Here is a 20,961-nt window from a genome sequence, read left to right on the forward strand (position 1 = left end):
AATGATGATGTCCACACGGCCGCTGAAGATTTTCGTGATTTTGCCGCGATCGTGGATGACGATGATTACGTTTCCGTGATCGCGAGAGACGGCGATCATGTATACATACCGCGGAAGATGTCCAGGATTTTTCTATGGTAACGTAAGACTGTGATGATGTTTACGTCACCGTGGGAAGCGACCACACGACCGAAGGAAATATTCAGGATTTAGCCGCCGTTGATAATGTGTTCATAAAAAGTGAAGATAATATTCATGATTTTGCTGCTATCGAGAGAGACGATGTTTCCGTGGACTTAAGTAATGATGATAATGAAAATTATTATTATAATAAGGATTATTACTTTTTCAACACTAGCTCACTGGACTTTGAAACAAATTTAATGCAAGTTTATATTGTATACTTAGGCTGCAAGTCTTAAATTGATTATAGTTTAAGTGGAACCAAAAAAATACGTGGGAACCTGGAAAAACTTCAAAAAAACCAGAAAAAAACCTGGAAAAAACCTGGAATTTCACTCTAATAAAATAGTATACACCCTGTACATTTTGTAGGCAATACTTCTACCCATTTGGTAAATGCGTCAATGACTAACAGGAAGTAAAGTCCATTTGTAGGGCCAACAAAATCAATGTGAATCCTTTCCCAAGGTCTAGTAGCTGGTATCCAAGGATGGTTCACTTCTTTTTGTGGTGCATTTTGTTTTTCTCGACACGCTCAACATGATGCAATCATCTCCTCGATATCTTTGTCTTGTCCTTTCCAATAACAAAAACTTCTGGCTAATGCTTTCGTTTTCAATACACCCATGTGTCCAAAGTGTAATTCATTCAAAACGATTTTAGTAAGAGACTTCGGAATCATAACCCTCCATCCCTTGAGGATACAACCTTCATGAAGACTCAGTTCACCATCGTGAAATCCAAGTTTTTCAACCGACTGGCCATTTTGTAAAGCGTGTACTATCTTATTCATTTCCGTGTCATGGGAAGTTTCTTTTGCTACCAACTTATGATCCAAACTCATTTGATTGATCTGACTTGTTAGGAAAACATCAATTTGGTCAATGCAGGTACTATTTTGTGTCTCAGTAGGAAATCTAGAGAGAAAATCAGCGTTTCCATGTTCATTTGATCTTCTGAACTCAATGCTGTAATCAAAGCCTGATCAATAATGAGAATAATTGAACAAGCGAGTTGCAGACATGGATGGAAGATTTTTTTCTGGGTTGAAGATTGTGATTAGTGGTTTGTGGTCGGTTACGAGGGTGAATTTGCGACCGTAACAATAAGTAAAGAACTTTTTAAGGCCCCAAATAATGCCAGTTGCTTCCTTGTCTATCTGACTATATTTTTCTTCAGGCTTCGTCAACGTTCGAGAGGCAAAAGCAATTGTTTTCTCAGTCCCATCAGGAAAACGGTGTGATATAACAGCGCCTAACCCAACAGGAGATGCGTCTGTTGCTAATACTAGCGGTAATTCTGGACTGTAGTGGCAAAGAACAGTATCACTGGAGATAACTTTCTTGATTTGTTCAAAACTCTGTTCACATTGTTCATTCCAAACGTATTTGTTCCCTTTCTGTAAAAGTTTATTTAATGGTTTCAGTAGAGTTGCTAGGTCTTTTATGAATCGGTTGTAATAGTTTACCAAACCTAAAAATGTCCGGAGTTCGCTTACATTCTCAGGTTTTCTTGCCTTTGCTATGGCAGCCACTTTGTCCATACATTTATGTTATACCCTTTTCATCGGTGACGTGGCCCAAATAATGTATTCTTCTCTGGAGAAACTTGCATTTGTCACGATTGAGTCTTAAACCAATTTTCTCTTAGTTTTCCTAAGACACTTTCCAAACGTAGAAGTAGTTCCTCTTCTGAATTTCCCTGAATGACTATATCGTCAAAGAAGCACTGTATTCCCTCTAGGCCTGCCAATGTCTTGTCCATTGTTTTCTGCCAAATGCCAGGAGCAACTTTAATACCAAACATTAATCTATGTACCATGTACTGTCCCTTATGCGTGCTTAAGGTTTGAATATTTGCACTATCACTGTCCATTTCCAAATGAAGGTAAGCGTTTCTTAAATCTAGTGTACAAAATAATTTTCCACCATTCATGTTGACAAATTGTCTTCAATTTTGGGAATAGGGTGATGTTCATCTTGGATCTGCTTGTTTACTGTCACTTTGTAATCCGCGCATATTCTCACATCTCCGTTAGGCTTGACTACTGGAACGATTGGTGTTCCCCACTCAGATTCTTGAGTTTTTGAAATTATTCCTGCCTCTTCCAAGCGGTCAAGTTCTTGTTCGACTTTCAGTTTTAATTTTAATGTGTACTGCACAGGCCTAGCCTTCATAAATACTGGACGGCAGCCCCATCGACAAGTTGTAAGTGTCCAAGTTGATCTGGAATCTTACCGATACCTGGCTCAAACACATCCTTAAACTTCTCTAAAAGGTTGTCGAGACCACCTACTTTTGGGTATTGTTGTACTGCCTTTAGTTCAGCCCAGTCTAACTGTACTTCTCGCAACCAATCGGGACGAAATATCGTGTCAAGGTTGTCATCCACGATGTAAAGTTTGCCTGTAAATTCCTGATCTTTGTATGTGCAATGCACAAAAACAACTCCTTTTGGTTTGAAAACTTCTCGAGTGTATGTTCGTAGCTGCACTTGTGTATGAAAAATTTTCCTATTAATCTCAAGTTTCTTGAATGTAAAGTAAGGCAGAGTACTTATAGCAGAACCTGTATCCAGTTCCATTTGAAATGGGTTACCTTCAACTGATAAATCAAGCATAATTTTATCTCCATTTCTTCTATCTATTTTGAAAATCTCGTGTTGTTCATCTTGACAGTCTTCTTCTTCGGCTTGGTGAATTTTTGTTCTTGTAGATCCTAAACATACTCTGGCTAAGTGTCCCTGTTTCTTGCATTTGTTACATATCTTTGAAGCAAACTCACAGTTATTTGCCCTATGGTTTTGAGAACCACATCTGTAACATTTTCCTTAAAGGCTCTCAAAAAGAGGTGAAGGCCTTTTCTGGTTTGACGTCATGTGCGATTTAGTTGATACATTTTTGTATTTATCCTCAATGTGATGTTCTGTACTAGGCCTAGTTTTAGTTGCATAGTATTCAGATAGATCACTCTCGTGGTTTGCAATTTCCATCGCTGTTGCTGCTTTGACGACATCTTGAAACGATACAAATGAATCATCCTGAAGCAATTTGGCTCTAATATCTTTATTAACTAACCCCCTTATGAACTGCATTCGCAAAAATGTATTAGCAATTGATTTCTGGCAAGACTCACAGTTAAACTCACAATTAGACGTAAGTTTTTGCAATTCCACTGAATAAATCTTAACTGTTTCATTGGGCTCCTGTACTCTAGACAAGAATTTGTGCTGTAAAGCCCAAGTACTTGGCTGTGGATCAACATAATCTGTCAACATTCTCACCAATTCTGTATATGATTTATCCAGAGGTACTTCTGGAGCACATAAATCATAAACCTTCTGATGTAGGCTAGGGGTTAAAGAATGAAGTAATGTGTATACCTTATCTGTAGGATGCATCCCTTGTCCATGTAAGTGAATGAAGACTTCTAGGCGTCTTATGAAATTCTTGAATGTCTCGTCATCTTGGAAGGGGGTGAAAGAAGTTGTTGATGTAAGCGGTCGCAATTTCTGAGTATCAACACTGTATGGTCTGATCTGCTGTAGTTCTTCTGTTTTGTTGACTCTTTCCAATTCACTTAATCGGAGTTGTAATACATCAACTATTTTGAAATACATATCCTCCATGTCGGTCCTGTATGTGATTTCAGTGTCAAGTTCTTCTTCATCTGTTTTTACTTCAATGTTGTGCTGGATAAGCTCGAATCGTTCCCAATATGCATGTATCACTGAGAGTCTTGTTCTGATACTATCAACTTCAATACCAGACAATTCTTCCAGCATTCTCTCAGCTCTAGTCAACTGACCTTTAACAACAGCCCTTGCTTTCTTCAGTTCACTCAATGTTTCATTTCCTTGTAAGGAGGCCATAATCAATTATTTGTACTGGTAAATGTAATAAGTGTAAAATAGAAACGTAGAAATAATTAATTGTCCTCGTCGCCAATTATTAAATACAATTATTAACAAGAACTGTATAAAACTCAATTTAATCATTTCATAATGTTAGCATAGAACTAAACAAAAACATTGAATTAAACAAACATAATAATACTTAATTCTGAACATCTGTGTATCTTAATAACATATGTAACAGTTAACTTCATAAACCAATACAGTAGAGTCCCGCAAACTCGGCACTCGATAACCCGGCAGTCTGGATAACTCAGCCATCACCTGGCTCAAAAAATTAGTCATTTTTTGAGTCCGAGTTAAACATGGACACAAGTCAGCTCTGGTATAATCATTTGTAACTCGTACTAAGGATTTGTTGTACTATATCCGATGACTTAATACTGACTTTTATTATAAATCTAATTAAAAAAGGCAGTTAAAAAGCTTAAAATTTGTATCGTTCTTATTTTTAACTCTAGTTCCTGATAACCCGGCATTTCACAAACTCGGCACCCTTCCAGTCCACATTACGCCGAGTTTGCGGGACTCTACTGTACTGGTGACATTTCTATAAACAACATTTCAGACATCAAGCGGGAGATAAATACTCATTCAGCAGCACAAGTTGCAAGAGCGATGTACTCAGCTTCACAACTAGATAAAGCAGCAACAGGCTGTTTCTTTGTTTTCCATGCAACTGTGTTACCAAACACCTTAAATACGTAGCCACTGATACTTTTTCTTTCTTCAACGTCATTTGCAAAATCAGAGTCGCAATAGCATTGTATATCCCTTCCTTTTGAGTGTTCTTTAGTGTACATAAGTGAGAAATCCTTTGTTTCAATCAAATATCTTACAATACTTTTCAGGTGCTGCCAATGTGTGCAATCATAACAATTTTGAAAAATGCTGAAGTATGTAACTGAATAGCACAGATCAGGTCTAGTTCCCAGCATTAGATTCAGTGTTGGGAAGTAGCGCGCTACAAGTAGCGACGCTACAGTAGCGCGCTACTTTTTTTGTAGTGTTAGCTGTAGCTACGCTACTTTTAAGATTTTGAAGCTTTAGCTACAGCTAGATTTTGTAGCTAGCTACAGAGCTAGCTACATTTTTAAAGTAGTTGTAGCGGAATTTTGGCTACTTTTCTCGCTACATTTACATTGATTGAGATAGTGATTTTTATCACAATCTTACGTGAACTAACCTTTTTCAAACTGAGATTTTCAAGAAAATTAGGCCTACTTTCTTGGCTTCATACAGCTGGTCACAGTCGTTTCATTACCTATTACAACGTTGCGTGGACATGGAGGCCATTATCTGAGTGTTATCCACATTTTTGGCTCTCATTTCCTTCATTTGCTACTCTATGATTACTGTCAGATAAAATAAAATTGCTAGATGCAGACGACGTTTCAACGTTACCGGTCAACCAGTGACGGTGACAAGAGAAGCTATTGAATGCTTTCAAGTGATTGACAGGGAAATTAGTAATCAATTTGAATTTAGTTTCTTTATTGTATCAATTTAGTTTAAACATGGGTTTTAATGGAAACCAACACTAAACATTAAAATAATGAGAAAGCTGGTCTATCAACCTTTGCTTCAGCTGTTGATTGTGGTTCATCATCACAAGCTCTTCCTTGGTTAGATTAAAAAGATTTTTCAAAGGTTTTCTAAATGAACGAAGAGGAAATTTCCTGATGAGATTTAAGATATGCCTAGAATACATAATAATTGTAACAAAAAAAACTCCATATAACATGAAACTTGCATTGAAAAAGTAGCAAACAGTAGTTTGCTCCTGCTAACAGCTCTTGTCAAGGACTAATCCTAGGCTATGCTATTGGATTAATACGAATACCAAGTTCAATTAATAGGAATATATCTGTTTAGTCCTTGTAAGAACAAGCCTACTATAGCCAACTTGTTACAAAGCCAAGTACGCCCAAATGTTATTTTTACTTAACAATTTTCAAGATGTTTAAATTAAAAAACGATTTCAGGATAAGTTGCTGAATACTGTTTTCTGCACCAACGTTTGTTGAAGCACAATTTGACCTATGCATAATGACAAAGGACGATTTCTTGACATTGAAAAGTGTTATTCATAGAACAAGTAACATATTATGGTTAAAAGTTATAGCAATGTCGTTTTTAACATTAAAAATAAAGAAAGGCAATACACTCCAATTTCAGTAGGCTAGGCTCTGTAACACAAAAACATTTTTTAAATAATCGTTTTACAGTTTTATCCTTATATATAATACGTGAAGGCGATTTCTACGAAACACTACTCCTCCGTTAATAATGGACGGATTTTTACAAACGACATGTCAAAATAAAGTATTTTTTGTGTAGACTCCCCTTTCACCAATTCCTGTAATAAAAATCCTCAGGCTTTGCCCCACAGGCCATCAAAGTTTGAGTTTCTCCCATAAGAATGGGAGTTTCCATGGGGGAATCTAAATATTTAATGGGAAACTTTGTCCCCACTTATTTGAGAGAACGGCTGGGCGTAGAAACTTGGTAGCGGTGTCCAAAGAAAGGTCTTGGTCTGTAGATGAGTTATCAAAAGAAAAACTAAGCAAAATCCCTTAGGACTCTGCCCCAGAAGCCTTTAACACGTTCGCTGCGGGCCATCAAATGGCGCAGCCCGCAGCGTCGAACAAACCCGATTGCCGGGTGATTGGCTCTCATATTTCGGTAGGACGAATAGCAAATAACGTGCGGCGATGTCCTGCTTTATAACAAGAGTCAACGAAGTTCGCTAAACACTCACAGATAGCAGCACTGCTTGGAACGTAGCCGGTCCCATTGTATTGCCCATTGGAGGGAGAATGACAGGACAACAAGTTGATTTTTAAGTTTGCCTGACGGGTATTTTATGGGGAAATTTTACTACCAACCTACAACACAATAAAAAGCAAGTCACCCACTACACGCTAACGTGGTATAGGTCCGCCTTTGACCGACGCTATAGCAAAAACAAAGATATACGAAAGGCATTGCCGAGCGTATCCAATCGGTTACGGCAGCACCTGGACAGCGCTCGGCCCGTATCCGATCGGATACGCCCGCAGTGAACGTGTTAAAGATCCCTCCACAGAGTTGTTTACATTTTGGCCATTTTGTGAATAAGACTTTTTAATGAAACAGCTGTTCATTTTTATTTTTTAAAATTGTATTTCAAACAACACACATTTATTGGGAGTTACTGAATTCCACCAAATAAGTATTTGCAATGTTATTTTCTGATTTTAAAATTGATTAACTTCTTTATCATGTCATGTTTTTCAATATAACGTTCCATTACAAAATCAGTGGAAAATCCTTTTATCACAGCAATTCTTAAATTATTTCTTATTGAACTATTTTATATCTATTGTACGGGTTGGTGTCTGCCTTTTTCACAACTTTTGCCAACATTTTATCATATTATTCTACACATATCAAATATTTATGAAGAAATATCTGCTCTTATCGTGTCTAAAAAATCCAAACATAGAAACCTAGCCTGAAATGGTACCCATCTTGACAAATTATTTGAACCTGCCTATATTACGAACTTTGGCGCACTGGGTTGGTAACATTATTGAAAATCACACGACATTTTGGCTGTAATATATGGTACAAAGAGAAAATACTAGCTATTTAAGCAGCTACTGTCATGACAGAAAGGTCATATTGCTTTTAAACTAGATCACATAATCCTTTATAAGATATGTTGATTAACAATATGTAAACGTCAATATATACGTAACAGCCAATTTACAGTATTTTTGCTTTTTGGAAATGTCCCATTGCTATGCCATTTGCATTATTTGTTGCAAATGAAGCCATATGCAAATGAAGCAAGACCATATGAACTAGGAGGCCCCTAACAGTCCAAGAATAAAAGCCAACTTCACTCCAAGTATTCCACTACACCTAACATTCCTTAGAGAGATTATATTGACAACTTGATGTTATCGATACCGTAAGGCTGAGACAACTAACTGGCATCCCCCATGTCAAGGAATTCCATCTTTAACAGTAACCCCACAATAAATTTTTCAAAACTATGCTAGAGGGTTCATACATTGGTACAGAAGTACGATATGAACTGACACGACGTGACGAAGGAAAAATCAAACTTACACTGTAACGGATAATCCTCCCTTTGAAGTTAGAATATGTCTTCCCAAAAATATTTTCTTTTGAAATAAAATCATATTACACTGATGAAATCACGGAAGTGTTTAACTACAAAAGATCCACCAATACGATTTTAATACTATTTAAAGGTTCTTCCAAAGGAAGAGATAGCATATAACATACTAATAATAACTCCGATAACGTATGGTACGGGGAATATTTTATTCATTGAATGATCAACCAAATTTGGCAACTAACGCAATTAATATCATTATTGTTTTTACACGTATTACTCTTTAAACCACTAAATGCTTAAAATATGTATATTTCACCCAATTTATCACAGTTAGATGAATTAACGTAAGCCTTGAAAGTAACCGTCGATTTCGACGGGACTCACCTAGTTGTTTTTAATAGTTGATAAAAGACATCTATAAATAAATGTATATTAAAGAAATAAAATGGGCTTTTAAAATATAGTTTGGTTGTATGTCCTTTGAACTTAATGAAATTTAGGTACATATAAGATGCTTAAAAATAATGCAATATTTAAAAATAAGTACTAAATATGATGGAACACCCAACTAATTTATTTTGGTTCTGTTGTTGTAATGTTAGGTTTATATAGTTGCAATTAATTTTACATTTACCTAATGTGCGTGGAATAAAAGTAACGTCTTTGGAAAAGTAGCTAAAATTGTAGCTATAGCTACATTTCATTGTAGCTGTAGTTGTAGCTAGCTACTTTCTCGGAACTGTAGCTGTAGCTGTAGCTAAGCTACTTTTTTGTAAATGTAGCAGTAGTTGTAGCTAGCTACATTTTAAAAGTAGCTTCCCCAACACTGGATATATTAAGATTCCAAGAAGTTGTTTGTACGGCAAATTTGTATAGCATTTGTCACTTTTTACCTTCTGAAGTTTTGGAATTATTGGCAAAGATACCGGTTTTGCATTTTCCATCCCGAATTTATGGATTATTTTCTCAATCAACTTCGATTGATGGAGCTTAAGACCCTCGTGACATTTCTCAATAGAAATACCTAGGAACTCTAGGTGATTTTCATTAGTTAAGTCCTTCATTTCAAAAGTGGAGATCAGCTTAGATTTGACACTTAACAAATCTTTCTTTTCTTTAGCAAAAATTATCACATCATCAACGTGATATATACGTATACACATATATATACACATATATACATAGATATATATACATTTTTCGTGAAATAAAAACATGGGTCAGATTTAGATCGTTCAAAACTAATACCAATTAGGAATTCGTTCAACCAAAATTGACAATTAAGTTCTTTTAGTTACCATCCTTGCGACAGGTGCAAACATTTCTTCATAAGATTTCTCCCCCTGAAGAAATCCACGAGCAACTAACCTTGCCTTCTTTATTGTAACACCATTAACTGGATTCTCCCTGAAAATCCATAGAGAATCAACTTTTTAGCTCTTCGTTGATTGCTTCTCTCCATCCATTATCTTGAATCGCTTCCTCGTAGGAGTTCGGACCTTCATGTAGAAGTTCATCCGCCAATAAAGCAGCAGAAAAATTTGCATCACAATCATTCATCCACGATGGAATCTTTTTCTGTCTTTGTGATCTTCTCAGGTCATTCCCATATATGTCCGGCTCAGTTTCATTTGTATTAGGACCTGGATCCTGTATGACTTGATCTTCCTCAGCATGCAAGTTTTGTTGTTTATTATGTGTTAATATGTGTGTACCATTATGTGTTTGACTTTCAAAGGCAACAACACACAAACGTCAAACATCACTGGAAACAACTTTGAGAATTTGTTTAGGTTTCCTTGCAATAGATAAAGAAGAAAACGTATTTCGAGTTTGTTTCCCCCTAAGACACACATCACATGGTTGTTTGCAAGGATAAACTGACGAATGTCCCATTCACCTGTCTTCATTATCACTTATCCTTATACTATGCGCTTGTGATTCACATGGCAAACCAAGTTCAATTATATACTTACAAATTTCCATTGATTTGACCCGTCAAGAGTACGTTTCCACCTGGTTTTTCGATAAAAACCTTATCGTTGGAAAATACAACAGTGTGACCCTTTTGTCAAAACCTCACAAGATGTCCTCTGGCCCTTGATAGTCTACATGATATCATCCGTGATATGTTGTATTATGAAGCCTCTTGCTTTGACATCTTTTTCCATGAAGGCAGACCTAGGCCCTTCTTCTTCAGGAATTTCTTGAGTCAAGACATCTAGGACTTTATACTGTTCCAATACCAACTCTAATCTGAACAGCCAATTACAAAAAATTGTGTCCATCACCTTTGAATTTTGGTATTGAAACATTTTTCAATACCAAAATTGGAGTTCCCATTGCCATTCCAAGTCAACCTTATCCTCAATTTAGTAGCCCATAACCTGTTACACTCTTTAGTAGAAAACTTTAGACTTGGATTAAAGGTTTTTAATTTTACTTACAAAAATTGGGAGACTGAAACCAACAACTATTTACAACATGGAACAATCACTATTAATATTATTTAATATATGATAATACAATCTGTTCCTAATTCAAATACATTTAAATAATATTTTCATGGACATCAGAATTGATCTTCAACAAGAGCCACAACTTGCTTGCCATTAATAATTTTGTTATCCAGGGTTAGGCAAAAGTCTGGAACCCCCCAGTTAACTTTTTAACACATTACAGTAGGAAAACCAAACTCTGCACATATTTACAACATAAGAAATTGCACTTTTTCATTAAAGTTACAACTCAGCCCCAAATTTTCAAACGTAAACACCTATCATGTGGCCCCTCATTTTAAGGGGTTTCTCAAGACAAATTAAATGGCACAAACTAGAGGTCAATATCGCACCCCTAATCAAAATGGCAGCCATTTTAATTTAAGATGAGCAAGCAAGATAAAGTCTGGGCACCCCCAGTTAACTGTATAACGTGTGGCAGTGGGAAAACCAAACTCGGCACATGTTTACAACATAAAAAAATGCTCTTTTTCATTAAAGTTAGAACTTGTACCCGGCCCCCAAAATGGGGTATTTTGGGGGCAGCCCAAAATTTTCAAATGTAAACAAACACCTATCATGTGACCCCTCATTTTAAGGGGTTTCTCAAGACAAATTATATGGCGCAAACTAGAGGTCAATATCGCACTCTTAATCAAAATGGCAGTCATTTTGAAATATCCCCTATTAACTTTTTAACAGGTTATAGCAGGAAAACCAAACTCAGCATACCTTTATAAAAAAAGACAATTCGCCTTTTGGTCAGTATTAAAATGTTAAATTTTTAAAGTTAACTGGGGGTGTTCAGACTTTATCTTGCTTGCTCATCTTAAATAATTAAAATGGCTGCCATTTTGATTAGGAGTGCAATATTGACCTCTGGTTTGCGCCATTCAATTTCTTTTGATAAACCCTTTAAAATGAGGGGTCACATGATAGGTGTTTACGTTTCAAAATTTGGAGCTGCCCCCAAAATACCCCATTTTGGAGGCTGGGGCAATGTTGTAACTTTGATGAAAAAGTGCAATTTCTCATGTTGTAGATATGTGCCTAGTTTGGTTTTCCTATTGCAACGCGTTAAAAAGTTAACTGGGGGGTTCCAAACTTTTGCCTAACCCTGTAGAGGTCATAAGCCACACTGACCTTAATAAATATAGATATATCTATATCTATAAGATATAGATATCTTATAGATATCTATAAGATATCTATAAGGGTTGTTTTTTGTGTTCCAGGAATTTACTAGAAATAGACATTGAAAAAAATAATAAAAAACTGTTTAAGTTTTTATTTTCTCACTCATGTGTCATCTCCAAATTGATTAATCTGCAAGTAGAAGAAGAAAACCTACTCAACTCAGCAGCTGTGGTAAGGACCCTCGTTGCTTCACAAGAACCAAGGTTTGTAAACGATTTTCTCCTTATAACACAAACAACAAAAAAACAAAATACGTACACTTGAGTCCGGCTAATCCAAACTAGTTGGGACCGAACACTGTTCGGATCAGGTGATTGTTTGGATTAGCCGAAATAATTTAAATACAATAGAACCTCGATTATCCGGAGTAATTGGTGGTAGAGGGAGACCACAGATAATGAAAACCACAGTTGTTAGATTAATAAAATATATATTATATATAATTAAAATATGTAATAAAATATGTAACAAATAATCCATGATAAAATGTTAGATTAAAATAAACCTACCTCATAGTTATGGAAAATATTATATTTAATTTCTTTGTATCAGCTGTCTGAAATTGTGAAATATGCAGTTTAGCAGTTCTTCTTGTTTACATTTAAATAAAAAAGCAAATGTAAACAAACATTGTTAGTGTTCTCATCGCAGCCATGGAGACCAATCAATATTTACTTTTAAAATCTTCACCTCAGAACTTTTAAAGCCAAAGGGGCAAAGCCTACGGTCAGTATCGAAATGTGAATAGTCCTGTAATGGTCCTTGGTATGGTAACTATATTTTCGTAAACTTTTAGCCCAGTTGGTTCAGTATTTTTCGCACCTATTAGTAACACACATACAGACAGACACCATTAGATTTTTATATAATAGTATAGATATAGATATATATATGTGTCCGTTAGCACGATAACTCGAGCAAAAATGATCCGATTTTGATGAAATTTGGTACAAACGTGTAAACGTACGTTTATTCAAACGAGTTCGCGATCCAGCATGATCGGACCATGGGAATGGGGGGTTTTATGGGATAAAAATAGGTTTTTCCCATTTTTGACCCTAAAAACATAAAATTTAGCAATTTCTTTCCAAACCATTTTGTAGAGCTTAAAAAAACAAATAATTTAGTATATTGAAGCGTTATGCGCCTAATGGTTACGGAGAAAATTCCAAAAAATTTTAAATTTAAAATTCCCATGTTATTTTTATGGAGAATAAGTAAACTGTTGTAGTTTGCTTGTTTATGAACATATTTTGATCAAATTTGGAAAATGTTTTTATTTCTTACTAACTATTAACATTTTACAAAAAAAAAAAACTGTTTTACCCTCCCTGATGCAGCAAACCTAAGTACTGGTTAAACTAATTCTATTTAAATCGGGAATAAATGTTATATTTGTAAGTAGACATTTCAGTGTAAATCAAATCAGTCAAATGGAAATTCGCTTAGTCTGCAGGTTTGCTGCGGCGATGGTATTTTTTTTTTTCAAAAACTAACAGTGTAAGCGTGAATCTGTTATAGATACGTCGTTAAATCCACTCTTATGTTCCCAACCGGAGACTTTGGTTGGGGCATCTAATTTAAACACGCCTAAAACTGAACATATCGTAAACATTATTTAATAATGCTATAGTACGGGTCATACTGGTTGGCGTCAAGAGAGAGATTTAGCTTTGCTACATTAGGTCTGAAAAGCTCACTTTACAGTTTGTGGTTGACATACGTTCTCATAGAGGGCACCCGCCTACAGTACATAAGAGATATCCAAAGCAGTATGAGAACGGATCTATATTTAAATATTGTACTGTAGATTACTTTTATAATTTTTTTTACATAATATATTTTACATTTCTATAATCAGTCATAGAAATTTCTTAAGAGTGATTCTATGATTAAGGTTTTCAAATCAAAATCAAATAAAATCAAATTATCCTTTATTCATTTAGTACACAATATACATAAATAGCGTCAATACAATAATCGTGATAAAACAAATATCTTAAAACTAATGTACAAGAGTCAGTGGAAAAAATCTTTTACCTTATAACAGCATTTATTACGTAAAAACTTAAATAACTACTTTTTAAACGACTTAAAAAACATAATGGTTTTGCTGTTTATGTTTTTTGTTCTTCATTATTTCATTACAAGTTGCAGTTTTGCTTGATTTCGAGCAACAGGTTATCTAGTATTAATAATTAATAGACTTTAAAATATCTCAATTAGTTAACTTGTCATTATATTAGTAAAATAAAAAACTTACTTTTTAGTTTTTACTGCCAAAAGTCACATGTTTCTCAAGCTTTCAAAATAACCTCTCCAGGAAATCACTACTCATTAATATCATTATTCTCTGGTTGGATATTTCAAATTGAACACCACAGTATATGATTTCACTATTCTGTCAATTTAATTTTTAAACTTTCAAACATGGATAAATAATTAAAACAGGAAGACAGGTTGTGCACTTGATCAGAACAGAACCATTTCCTGTTTGGAAACAGGAATCAGGCTGCCTCTCCACCTGTATCTAGCCAACTTGGACCCTGAGCTTCTTATCAGTGACCTGTCATCTATTTCTCTCTATCCAGCCTTCCACCACAACAATGATTTGTTTACATTCAGTGTGACGGTGCAATTTCTTCCTGGGACAAAATTTTACTGTCGGCCGCGGACAGCTAATCTAATTGAGTATGCCCAGGGTTAGTGGTAATAATAATAGTATTTAATTTAAAAATATGGGCTCAGGTATGGGGTTGTAAGCATTAGCTTTCAGAAAATGACACATTCATCACTGCCGGGGTTAGGCTTGAAACAAATTAGTAAATTTGGACTAATTGGCGTTAATTCCGTGAGTGAAACACTGGTTGTAACTAACTAAAATCGTTAGCTTCGAAAATAAAACAAATCTCTACTTAATGGATATACCGTGTTTCACTTTTGGAATTAAAACCAACGATGCTTAAAATAAACCAAATCGATTGTCGCGGGTCCACGGGCTATTTCGCTCTGGCCTAACACCTAATATTCGACGATGCCAGAGTTATTCCACCACTGGTTAATTACCGGGCTATTCCGCCCTAAAAATAAGACAAAAAATAAGACAATGTACCACAATATTCATCACCAAATAAATTTAGTATATTAATGTTCTGTTTTTCAGTGACCAAGCAAGGTGTGTTCCTTCTTACACCAAAGTGGTATTGCAGCACAAGAAACAACTTAACCGAGTTAGTATGCACCCAAAAAAGTGGTATGTGTACAGAGCTACAGACCACACCTGAGGTCCAATTTTGATGACATTTGGCAGGCAATGCTCACTTTTTTCAAGTTTTTAAAATTTTTTTGTTATGTTAAATGGTGATTATTCCATAAAACCCAAAAAATTAACAGAAAAATCAAAATCAATATAAAACAAATTGACTAATTTTGATTAAAAAAGAGTATGTTGTTACAGTCCTTTTAGTTCTAAAAAAATGGTACAACTTCCATTTTTGTACTAGTTATGGTTCAAGTTATGGGTTGTTAACAAGCTAATGGGATATCAGATTATGTACAGATATTGCTGACACTGTTCATTTTCAGATACAGTGTGTAAATTAAGTCTTGAAACAAATCTGTATTTTTTTTAACTGATATAGATAGAAATATTCTGTTTGTGGCATTGGTTGTTAACGAAAGTTCCGTAATTTTTTACATCAAAAATATTGTTAACCCCCCTAACAGGGTAGGGGGTAGGGGTGACTTATTTTTTTCAAATAGCAACCCCTATTGAGTGACCCCTCATTTTGATGGATTTGTCAAAAGAAACACAAAGAACGCAAAGCCAAACTGGATCACCCCTAGGCAAAATGGCAGGTATTCCAAAATTTGATTTACCGTATGTAAAAAAGCACCAATTTCACAAACAATGGAAACAAATCTGTATTTTTTTAAACCAAAATACAGTAGACCCCCTCTTAACCGACCTAGGTCGTATAATATAACTCAAAAGGTCGGTTAAAACGGGCAATCCCTAAAATCATAACATAATGGAGTGCTATTCATTTGAAATTATATAATCATTATTTTTAAGTCACACTTGCATTATTTATAAAAGAAACTGCTCTTCCTTTTTCGTATTGATAGAAAAGTCACAAATAAACACAAAACACGGTTAACTCAAATAGGCCTACTTTCAGTGGAATATATTATAATACTAGGCAAGACTCAATAACAACCCATCACATTATTAACACTCTTATTAACAACCCATTGTTAATAAGAGGGGGTCTACTGTAGATAGAAATATTCTGTTTGTGGAATTGATTGTTAACATAGGTTCCGCAATTCTTTACATCAACAATATTTTTTATTAATCCCTTTAAAAGGGTAGGGGGTGAGGGTGATAATTTTTTTTAAATAACAACCCCTATTGAGTGACCCCTCATTTTGAAGAGTTTGTCAAAAGAACACAGTGACGCAAACCCGAGGTGGATATTTTACCCCTAGCCTAAATACAGTAGACCCCCTCTTAATCGACCCTAATGGGACCGGACCTAGGTCGGATAACTCAAAATTTAGGCTAGGGGTGAGATATCTACCTCGGGTTTGCGTCATTGTTTTTACAAACACTTCAAAATGAGGGGTCACTCAATAGGGGTTGCTATTTGAAAAAAATAAGTCACCCCTACCCCCTACCCTGTTAGGGGGTTAAAAAATATTTTTGATGTAAAAAATTGCGGAACTTTCGTTAAATATTTTTGCCACAAGCAGAATATTTCTATCTATTTCGGTTTTAAAAATACAGATTTGTTTTTAAGACTTAATTTACACACTGTATATTCATAAACATATTTTTCATCATACTGCAGCAAAAACAGCCGTTTTTAATTTCATGCGGTGCGGGTCTAAAGTAGCATTTTTACTCTCTAGGGAGTAAAAATCATTTTTAGTTCCTATGGAGTAATAATCAGCTGTTGTAAACAGCTGATTACAACAGCTCATCATGTTATGGTTGGTTGTAAGTTTTATTGTTGTGTGTTTTTAAACGTGTAAATTCCGATTGTGGCAATCATATCGATCGAAATTATTTATCGATTGATTTATTAGGTAAGGTGTTAGCCTATTGTTGTCGATCGTTCGATATATCGATGGTATAATGTACACAATCGTAATAGACAAATGGATGACATACTAAACTAAACATCTGCTTATTTGCATTAGTATAATTGAAAACAAGCTGGAAGTCGTTTTGAGAGGTTATCTTTACATACAAATTATTCTGTTTTCTAGCTCAGTTTTTTAATTAATGATGCAATATGACGAAAAATATAGTTCACCACACGGGCAAAAAGTGTCTTTTTAGCCCTCGCTCATTTTCCAACCTCGATCGTAAAACATGACCTCGGGTCAAAAAGAGAAACTTTGGGCCCTAGTGATGAAATATACTATAATTCACCAGGTATGCCTGTTGAAAAGCCTTTCTACCACAATATAAACAGCAGTCAACCTAAATGATTTTTCCTTAAAAAATTAAATAACTTATACAGTATAACTACAATCATCCGAACTCCAATTATCCGAATCGCCAATTATCTGAATCGCTTACAGATATAAAAATTAAAAAATATAAAACATCAGTAATAAGAATTGTTATTAAAGAAGGCAGAAGCCGTCATCGCGGCAAATTCCAAAACATGTCTCGCAATTGTGTTCACACCATCGTCTCCCGCAGTCACGGAAACATTGTCATTGTTTTTTCACAATCGTGGCAAAATAATGAACATATCCCACGGTCGTGAGACACCATAATCGTCTCTAACGGTTCCGGTAACATAGTCATAGTTTTTTGCCATTGCGGCAAAATTATACATTTATCCCACGGTTGTGTAGTCACGATCATCGTCTCCTGCAGTCACCGAAACATCATCGTTCTTCACGATCTCGGCAAAATGATAAATGTAGTCCACGGTCGTTTGGACACCATCATCGTCTCGCGCGGTCAGGAAACATCGTCATAGTTTTTTCGCGATTGCGGCAAAATGATTAACATATCCCAGAGTCGTGTAGATACCATCATCCTCTCTCGCGGTGACGGTAACATCGTCATCATTTTTTGCCATTGCAGCATAATGTATTATAATTCTATAATTATAATTGTATTATAATTATAGTGCTAATTAATTAAATCCCACGGCTGTTTAGACACCATCATCGTCCCTCGTGGTCACGGAAAATCATAATCGTACTCCATAATCGCGGCAAAAGGGTAAATTTTTATCCAATTGCGAAATTGTCGCAGACACGTTTTGCGATCGCAATAGTAAAAGCTCAGCATGACTCGGCCTATTTTCTTTAAAAGAATCTGAATTTCGGTAAATATCCAACTATCCGAATTGTTTATTACCGTATCAAAATGGATAATCAAATGGTCCCAATTAATTCGGATAATTATTGGAGTTCTAAAATTAAATAAGTTAAATTATTTAAATAAATTTTGTCTGCTGCCTAAACCTGGTTTATAAGTAAACTAGTTGGTGAATCATTCCCAGCTACCCTGTCACCATTAAAAACAAAACATTATTATTGCAGGTGGTGTTTCTTGAAGCTCTCCTTGGTCCATTATGGCCTCAAGTTACCATCCTGACGCCAGAAGAAATTATGACTTATATTGTACCAGTAGCCATGAACTGCTTTGAGAGTGAGCTTTCCCGCACTTATGCTCTGCAATTGCTGGCTTCTATTATAAACAAATCTGCTGACAGTAAGTAATTTACTTTTAACAAACTTTCCAAATAGGGAACAAGCTGTTACTGTAGTTCTCATAGTAAGACCTGAACCTAGGACCGATTTACTTTTTTGTTTTGATGTCCCCAGAGGTCAAAAACACCATGCGTTAAATCCATTATGTGTGTCTGTTCTGTTAGCTTGATAACTCAAGTAAAAATCATCCGATTTCGATACAATTTGGTACAAAAACGAGTAAATCTGCATTTATTTGAACAAGTTTGCAAACAAGTATGCCTATGAGAACAAGGTTTTACGGAGTAAAAATTGGGTTCTCCTATTTTTTACTCCTAAAGCAATATTTTACAATTTCTTTCCAAAATATTTTTTTGAGCTTAATAAACAAATAATTTAGTATGTTGAACAGATGTATCCCTAATTTTTACAGAGAAACTAAAAGTTAATTGGGAGTTTATTTGACATCTAGTCCTAAACTTATAGCCATTTTAAGGCAAACATAACTAAAACCTAACCACAGAGATATAAATATAAGTGATATAAATATAAGCACTCATCCTCTGTAGGCCTAAAGCTACCTACCTATATTTTATTTGGGTTAGGATTAGTACTTTTTTGAGAGAGTGTCATTATGTACTGAACACACATACAATATACCTATATTTAGATGATATAGGGTATTAGTGATTCATGAAATTATTAATTTATAAAAAGCAACCTAACCGAGTTACCTTAATGATGTACCCAGTATTTAATACAAAAATTAAAGCTTATGCCTATGTATATTAGTTTTAAAACGGAGTAGAATAAGGCATGTATAATCTAGATTAGGCATTGATTAGTGTTAATAAACTAAACATGGATGAACCACTAAGTCAAGCTACTAATCCAGTTGTTCAGGCTAGGCTAAACTGAGCCCTGAAAGCATCCATCTCAAAACGGCCAAAACTTAATAACAGATCCTAGGGTTTGATTTATTTTAAACTTTATTTTTCTGAAATAGATCGCTAAACTGTCCAGTGCAATCATCCCACACTGCTAATAGCAACACTCAAACTTAGTTAGGTAAGCTAGTGGTAGGTTACAATTAATTATTATCCCTGTGACCGATTCAGTGTAACATCTGACATCAGTCAGAATCAGACGACATTATTGACGACGACACGACACGACAACCAACGAAAAGAGTAATTTAGTGATAATAATTATTATTCAAAGCATTAAAAATAAAAATATATATCGCTCGTTTATATTGGCAAAAGTATTAAATAAACATGCTGAGGATAATGTAAGAATAGTTTTTTAATGGATTAGAAACTCATTACTCTGGAAAGTTTTATAATGTAATACAAATTCTTATACATCAAACGATTTAATGAACTGGAGCAAAGTCGAGTCGTTCTCTTTCTCTCTGTCTCAAGCTGACAAAATTGTATGTCAGAAGCTAACACATCAGAAGTTGGGAAGTACAACAGTTACCTCGGATAGTGCTTCCAGAGCTTTCTGCGCATGCGCAAGCTGAGGTGCCTGTGGTTGGTTTGTGTGTATCTCCAAACATAACTCGTTCATTCAAATAGTACGATCAATTTGTTATGTTAGTTTATCCTCAGTAAAAGAAAATTGAATGCTCCTACTTGTCATTTACCTAGCAATTTTAATTTTGTACACTGATAATTCAGGCATTAACAGGATAACCCAATAGGTTTCATCTTGATCTGACCTTAGGGCTCCGCTAGAGACATTGACAAAGTTCCTATTACCGACGGTATTCAAATAATAACTACGGTAAATAAAGAAGTGAAGAATCGCTTTAGAATTTTGAAACCAGTTCACCACGATATTAACTAATTTAATAATGTATAGTTACATTACCAGAACTGAAATTGTATTTAAAACAATCCATCAAAAGCATAAATGTTAGTCCAGGATTATGTATATTACATTATAACAAAACTTCTAGTGAAACTAAAATTTATGCGTAGATTATTTATTGTTAAAATAAATCCTATAGTTTTATTATATGTGTAGTTCAATCTTAATAAACAGATGCTTCTTAAAAAACCTGTCTGCAATATGAAACAGATGATTGTTATGGGGATTTTAGTATAGAAAAGGGTAAATGAGTGGGAGATTTACCATGATAGGGAAATCATATGTTGAATTCCAACCGCACAATTATTTTAGACAGACTATAGTTTTACAATATTTGAAATATAGTTGCTGAGAGTTTTGTAAAACAATTTTTCCTGGGATTGGGTGAAGATTTTGGTCATAAAGTCAGTGGCGTACTGCCATAGTTGGGGCCCTGGGGC

At 35.1% G+C, this 20,961-nt stretch overlaps 1 protein-coding gene across 2 annotated transcripts in view; it reads left to right on the forward strand.

Annotated features, from left to right (window-relative positions):
* The window catches only part of LOC128983672 (MMS19 nucleotide excision repair protein homolog), a 147,664-nt gene that overhangs the window by 70,510 nt on the left and 56,193 nt on the right, over nucleotides 1–20,961 (forward strand). For both annotated transcript variants that reach the window (XM_054403059.1, XM_054403060.1), the window contains 3 exons: nucleotides 11,962–12,126; nucleotides 15,087–15,153; nucleotides 18,497–18,668. In XM_054403059.1, the coding sequence (XP_054259034.1) occupies nucleotides 11,962–12,126; nucleotides 15,087–15,153; nucleotides 18,497–18,668 (404 nt within the window). The remainder of the gene's footprint in view (nucleotides 1–11,961; nucleotides 12,127–15,086; nucleotides 15,154–18,496; nucleotides 18,669–20,961) is intronic.

The sequence above is a fragment of the Macrosteles quadrilineatus genome, unplaced genomic scaffold, assembly GCF_028750875.1.
Source record: "Macrosteles quadrilineatus isolate MER2022 unplaced genomic scaffold, UCM_ALF_1.0 Scaffold_1__1_contigs__length_201487025, whole genome shotgun sequence".
Classification (NCBI taxonomy): domain Eukaryota; kingdom Metazoa; phylum Arthropoda; class Insecta; order Hemiptera; family Cicadellidae; genus Macrosteles; species Macrosteles quadrilineatus.